The sequence below is a fragment of the Ranitomeya variabilis genome, chromosome 3, assembly GCF_051348905.1.
Source record: "Ranitomeya variabilis isolate aRanVar5 chromosome 3, aRanVar5.hap1, whole genome shotgun sequence".
In the NCBI taxonomy this organism is placed as follows: domain Eukaryota; kingdom Metazoa; phylum Chordata; class Amphibia; order Anura; family Dendrobatidae; genus Ranitomeya; species Ranitomeya variabilis.
In genome coordinates, this window is record NC_135234.1 from 320,414,288 (window position 1) to 320,421,632 (window position 7,345).

Genomic DNA, 7,345 nt, shown 5'->3' on the forward strand with positions numbered 1-7,345 from the left:
CTTTCTGGCGTCTTTTCCATAGACACCGCCAGATGGTGCACCGGTTTGCGCTCCCGCAGACGCCTATCAATCTGAATAGCCATTGTCATGGACTCATTCAGACCTGCAGGCAAAGGGAACCCCACCATAACATCCTTAACGGCATCAGAGAGACCTTCTCTGAAAGTTGCCGCCAAGGCGCACTCATTCCACTGAGTAAGCACAGACCATTTACGGAATTTTTGGCAGAAAACTTCAGCTTCGTCTTGCCCCTGAGATAGTGCCATCAAAGTTTTTTCTGCCTGAAGTTCCAAATGAGGTTCCTCATAAAGCAAGCCCAAGGCCAGAAAAAACGCATCCACATCGCGTAACGCAGGATCCCCTGCTGGCAATGAGAAGGCCCAATCTTGAGGGTCACCCCTGAGCAAGGAAATCACAATCCTAACCTGCTGAGCAGGGTCTCCAGCTGAACGAGACTTCAGGGACAAATAAAGCTTACAATTATTTCGGAAATTCTGGAAGCTAGCTCTATTCCCTGTGAAGAACTCCGGCAAAGGAATTCTCGGCTCAGATACCGGAGCATGTACCACAAAATCTTGTAAATTTTGTACTTTCGTGATGAGATTATTCAAACCCGCAGTTACACTCTGGAGATCCATTATTGTCAGGTGCACACAGAGCATACAGAGATTAGGAGGAGAGAGAGAAAAAAGACTGCAGCAAGGCAGACTGGAGGAAAAAAAAAAAAAAAATTCCAGCAGACTTCTTATAACTCTCCTTTCTCAACCTGGGTCTTTAACACTTTATTGTCCGGTCAAACTGTCATGATCTCTGCAGGCAGAGATCATAGCAAGCCTATAGAGGGACAAGCTCTCGGAAGATGGAACTATACTGACCATGAACTAAGCCTGCCGCGCAACTAGAAATAGCCAGGTAGCATTTCCTATTTATCGCTAGATGCCCAGCTCTGGCCTAAGACCTAAATAGCTAGCAGAGGGAAATATAAGACCTGGCTCACCTCTAGAGAAATATTCCAAAGAAGACAGTAGCCCCCACATATAATGACGGTGAGTTCAGATGAAACAACAAACGCAGCAGGAAAATAGTCTTAGCAAATTTGAGGTCCGCTTACTAGATAGCAGAAGACAGATAGTATACTTTCATGGTCAGCAGAAAAACACTAACAAAACACCATCCAGAGATTACCTTAAACTCTGGCATTAACTCATAACGCCAGAGTAGCAATCCCTGATCAACGAGAGCTTTCCAGACACAGTAACAAAACTTCAGCTGTGAACTGGAACAAATAGGCAAAACAAAACATGGACAAAAGTCCAACTTATCTAGAAGTTGTCTAGAAGCAGGAACAAGCACTGAGAGGCATCAGATAACATTGTTGACCGGCAAGAAACCACCAGAGAAATGAGCTTAAATAGCGACACCCACTACTGATGGAACCAGGTGAAACAGGAAAGAGGATGACAAGTCCAATTCCACAAGCGGCCACCGGGGGAGCCCAGAATCCAAATTCACAACACTCTGTACACAACCGCTTGTCTCAGATCTCCTTCTTGTTCGACAGACTCTTTAAGCAGCTCTATCTCGCTTCTCCTTTCCTCTGGATTGGCGGAGCATCCATCACTTGAGGAGGTATTTACTTCAGGCACCACTTCTTTGGTGGCTTCCTCCACTTCTGCACCCTCAGACTCAGCACTGTCAGCGTCAGCCCTCTCTTGGGACTCAGCGGTGACATCCTTACTGCACTCTTTTCTACTGGCGTCATCATCTGAATGGCAGGCACGACCACCCAATCGCTCTTCCTGGAGCTGACAGTCCCCACTTAAACAGGTCACATTTTCTGGTATGGCTGTTACCGCCATCCTGACTTCACCCTGTGGAGCCCTGTCGTTCCCCTGTGTCAACACTTCTGAGAGCATAACATCGTTCTCAGTTGTAGCGCTTGTTACTGGCCATGACATGTCACAGTCACCCGCAGAGTCTGTCTTACACCCCACAACATGGTGAACCCTCAAGTCACTCTTTAACCGGGTGTCAGCTTCACAGGCTTTATTAACCATGTCACTTAAAGTCATCTTGGGGTACACATCAGGTGACATGTCCGTAAGTTGGGCAGACGCACCTTCCCCACTGGTCAACCCGATGTCTGACCCATCAACTTTGGGAGACATAAATGCTTTAAGGTATGCAACCCCACCAGCTGAGAGCCCTCCATTCTCCTGTTGTAAAGAAGCTCCCTTCTCCCACAAGTCTGTGAACAACCCAGAGTCCCGGCCAATTATCACTGGGCAGGGTAAGGTTGAGACTGTGGCCACATCATGGATTGCACTGTCCTTGGCCATCTGGAGGACCACCCTGGCCACTGGATAGCCCTTAGTGTGCCCATGAATGCAGGTGACCCTGACCTTCCTGCCGGGTATTTCGAATCCCTCAGGTGCAACCCTCACTAGAGTCACCGGGCCCCCAGAATCGACCAGTCCGTACATTTCCATCTCATGCATCCGCAGGGCACACCCCCGTAAACTTTCACCAGGTGGATAGTTCACACAGCATACCAGACACAGATAATTTACATGCCCTGGGCACCAATTTGTCTGCAGTACCACTTTGGGACACTCCGCCCCCTTTTGGGAAACCACCATTTCCCGAGATTCCACCTCTTTTTGGGCTACTACCCCTCTTCAGGTTACCGCCCCTTTTTGGGACTCTGCCCCCTTTTGGGCAACCATCCCCGTTTGGGACACCACCCTTTCCCTGGGGTACACCTCGTGGACTCCCACGGTACTCTTAAGCATCGGTTCGGACAGTACACACACTATGTCCCTGGGCTTGCACTGGCCCTTTAAGAGTCTGCACGAGCTTGAAAAAAAATATATATAATTTTCTTTTTTTTTTTATATATGTCACTTCAGCACCAGGTCCTGCTGGTATTACCACAGCTCCTGCTGCAGCCACAAATTTTCTGAATTGAACGTCCCGCCCTTCTCCAGGTTTTAATTACATCTCAACACAGTTGGTTCTGAGCCTCCTATATAAGTAGGCTTTACCCTGACATTAGCCACAAGTAAGTGTTCACATTAGGCATTCAGCTCAGAAACCATAGGTAAGTGTTCACACCAGACAGTCAGTGTAGTTACCCATTCGATCTGAGATTACCTTGACGTTTTGGTGAATGGGCTCACAACGTTTGCAAATCTTGTGCTAAAAATCTCATGTGTTTGTTCATAAAGTTCATAAGCCAGTATGCTATTTCCTATTTCACATATTTCACATTTTCCTTAGTTTTTAGCACAGACTAATGTAGTCATTGATCTATTTTTGCAGCCACAAACGCCGGCACCTCCGGCTGCCGATCACAAGCCGCTGCTCCTGCCACTGGAGCTCAGCCTGCTGTGGAACCTCTTGCTGCAACTGCAGCTATGCTCCACAAGGCTCTGCATGGCTCCACCGCAGACTTCGTGGATCCGCCGATCCACAGCAAGCTGCTTGTCACCTTTGTGGACCCGCAGATCCACAGCAAGATGCTTGTCAGCTTCGTAACCCTGTTGAGTTACAGCCATATGCAATCTTTGTGGCCCCGCCGAGCCACAGCAAACAACTCTGAACGTGCCTCCTGGACCGTTGTCCCCATTCTCCACCATATGTGAGATTGTGCTTACCACGTGTCTTGGGGACACCCGCTTGGCAGCAGGATAAACATAGACAGGCACGCTTTTTTCACATAAACAGTCCATGTGGCTTATTATCCGCTCAGCATAAACCACTATAGGCCATGTTACACATCACAGACCTCACATAATACTTAGCACTTCACAGTACACAGCTTTGAAGCACAGTCAGTAACCACACAGGACCTTACTTTGTCCAGTTGTCATGGGTGACTGCATGCCGCACAGTTCAGTAACTGTCCTTTATCAAGGCACATAATCCTTTCCCCATACCCGGGGTTACCTCTTAGGAGCTCCTGCTCCACAGGCTGACTCCTCGTCAGTCCAAGGTCCTCACCACAGGTGACCTGTCTGGGTGATATTCAGGACGTCTGTCGCCCGGCTGGGACCGTCCAACACCCCAGACCACCAGTACCAGAGTCCCACCACGTGCTCTTCAGGGAGTCCACACTCCCAACACTTAGGCTTCCAGGACCTTCCAGCACAGAACCACTCAGGTCCACACTCAGAGAGCATACAGCAACCTGTGACCCACACCCTGGTCACATTATGTACCTTGTAACCACACCCCATAGGTGAGGTATGGATCACATGGGCTGGTCACGTGATCCTGACATCACTGCAGGTCCTCAAACATCCGCACTTCCCGCAGGAAAAAGGGGTACAGTGAGCACCCTCACCCAGTGGTGAGGTATGTGGGTAGCCAGACCCTCCCATCTCTCATAGCTACCCGCAACCCGGACCCAGATTCACTAAACATCTTAGTGCTCATGTGCACCAAAGACCAAATACTCCGGGTTGCATTGTAGGGAGCATCTCCCCATATCAAGGAAGGCTTACAGCGCAGGAGACATCCTCCGCTGCAACACATACCGGCCTTTCACCACAATACCGGACACTGTCTCACTATCCCCATTACGCCTCCATGCATGTCCTGGGGAGCACATACAGCGCCCCCTAGCTATAACAGGGGTCACTGCATCACTATATATATATATATATATATATCTCTATATCTCTATCTCGAATGAATGCTATATTTTGGAATATTGGATCTAATATGAACTTCCCATTGTGGAATGGTTTTTAGATGTTTTTAACTGTGTGTAGTATCCTGTGTGTGGAAATAAACTTTTTGTATTTTTGCCTAATCTTTGTGGTGTTCCCACCTTTATTTGCATGTACTTTTTCTTCTTTAAATTTAAAGTATATCCCCTACATGCATGGTAGTGAACCCATGGCATTTTTTCAATATTGTGTGATGGTGCACACTTAAAAAATAAAATCTTTATGTGGTGGATGACATTGTGACTGACTCAACCTGGCAGGAGGACATGCATAGCGAGGACAGCAGCACACAAGGCGATGGAGGCATATCATCCCAACAGGCAGGAATAAGCAGTGTGGTGGCAACAGACAGAAGGCGTGCATCCATTCCCCGTAACACCAACATGAGTGAAGTTGCCATTCCAACTGTTAGATCTTCCCGAGTCTGGTTATTTTTTTAAAGACTCTGCCGATAACCCCGAGCAGGCCATTTGCAGCACCTGCCATGCCCGCATCAGCAGGGGTAGCAAAGCTACCAGCCTGAACACCACCAGCATGATCAGGCCCATGGCAGCAAAGCACCCGACTTTGTGGGCTGAACCCCAGGAACACTGTCTGCAGGTGATACCACTGCTTCTTCCACTTTTTTGCATAGAAGCCAATCTCCAGTTCACCATGCCTGTGAAGATGCCTCAGGCTCTGCACCCGTTGTTGACCACAGTCAACCAGCACCATCATCAAGCCCATGCACATCCTTGTCCCAGTGCAGTCTTCAGTTTATACCCGTCATTGGAACGCAAGCAGAAATACCCACTCAATGCTCCACAGGCCACAGTACTAAATTCTAACATTTCTCTCCTGCTTGCACTCGAAATGTTGCCTCTTAGGCTCATTGAGATGGAAGCTTACCGCAAACTGATGGTGGCGGTCGTCCCAAGTTACTTGGTCCTCAGTCACCACTATTTCTCCCAGTGTGCCATACCGGCATTACACCAGTATGTGTTCCACAACATTACCCGTGCCCTCAACAATGCTGTTACTGGGAAAGGTTACTGGGAAAGTCCACCTAAACCACGGACATATGGACAAGTGATTGTGGGCAGGAACAGTACATCTCACTGATGGCATACTGGGTTAACATAGTGGAAGCCGGAACCCAGTCGGACCGTGGGATGGAACACATCCTCCCCACACTGAGGATTGTGGGCCCTACATCAATCAGGGTTGCCCCCACAGTCTACAGCTCCTGCACCTCCTCCTCCTCTTCAGCTTCCATCTCTGAAATGAACACATCAGTCAGAAACTGGAAGCACTGCAGCACTGCCTCAACCAAGCGGCAACAGGCTGTGCTGAAGCTAATCTGCTTAGGTGACAAACCGCATAATGCTGAAGAGTTGTGGACAGCGATGAAAGAGCAGTCACATATTTGGTTGACACCGCTGAACCAGCCAGGCATGGTCGTGTGTGACAATGGCAGGAACCTGGTGCCGGCTCTGAGGTAAGGTGAGCTCACACACGTACCTTGCCTGGCACATGTGCTTAACCTCGTGGTTCAACATTTTCACAAAAGCTACCCGGAGCTGCCAGATCTGCTAGTGAAAGTATGCCATCTGTCTGCCCAATTTAGAAAGTCAGCTACAGCTTCAGCCGCCCTTACCGTGCTCAGCAGCGTTTGCATCTTCCGGCTCACCGACTGGTGTATGCTGTCCCTACGCGTTGGAACTCTACACTGCATATGTTGGAAAGGATATGTGAGCAGAAGAGGGAAGTTATTGACCACAACCATTAACAAGGCCATCAATATTCAGTTCTGACTCCTCACATAAGACCTCAGGTGTGGACATGGATGTCAGACATATGTACCATCCTCCAAAACTTTGAGGATTGCACCAAGATGGTGAGTGGTGATGACACCATAATTAGTAATCACAATCCCACTTCTCTGCATTCTGAAAACCTGTCTGCTTACAATTAAAGATGATGCATTGCATGCAGAGCATGAGGACATGGAGCAAGGAACTATACAGGGTGATTACGCTCAGCCCAGCCTCATGTCGTCCCAACGTGGATTGGTAGACAGTGAGGAGGAGGAGGAGGAAGAACAGGGCTGCTTTCATGCGCTATAGATGGTACTACAAGCGCAGCTGTCATACCATCAGCGGGGATGGCCTGAGAACAGGGAGGAGGATGAGGATGAGGAGGACAGCATGGTCAATCATCCTGTTGGTTGAGGACACGGAAGTCTTGCCCGTTAGCATTCTGGCACGCATTTCTGACTTTATGTTGTGCTGCGTTTCCCGTGACCCTCACATTATAAAATTTTCGGTGACACTCATTACTGGTTGATGACACTTCTAGACCCATGCTACAAGGAGAACTTTCAATCTCTTCTTCCAGAGGCAGACCGGTGTACTAAAATGTTGCAGTACCAGAGAGCCCTTGTAGCGGAATTACTTAAAAAATTCCCATCTGAGAACGCTAGCTGCAGATGTCACAGTTTGTTGTACAACCAAGGAGTCCAAGCTAGAGAGACAGAAGTACAATCCAGCTCAGGCAGGGGAACAATGGCAGAGTTCTGGGACAGTTTTCTCGGATCATTGCATTGTGTCGGCACAGAGACAAGGGGTGCTGTC

General features: G+C 48.6%; 1 protein-coding gene across 1 annotated transcript in view; it reads right to left on the minus strand.

The window, feature by feature from the left end:
- The window catches only part of LOC143817685 (RNA-binding protein fxr1-like), a 35,994-nt gene extending 29,604 nt beyond the window's left edge, over positions 1 to 6,390 (minus strand). The window contains exon 1 of the mRNA XM_077299177.1: positions 6,370 to 6,390. Within this exon, the coding sequence (XP_077155292.1) occupies positions 6,370 to 6,390 (21 nt within the window). The remainder of the gene's footprint in view (positions 1 to 6,369) is intronic.
- Positions 6,391 to 7,345: the final 955 nt, after the last annotated feature.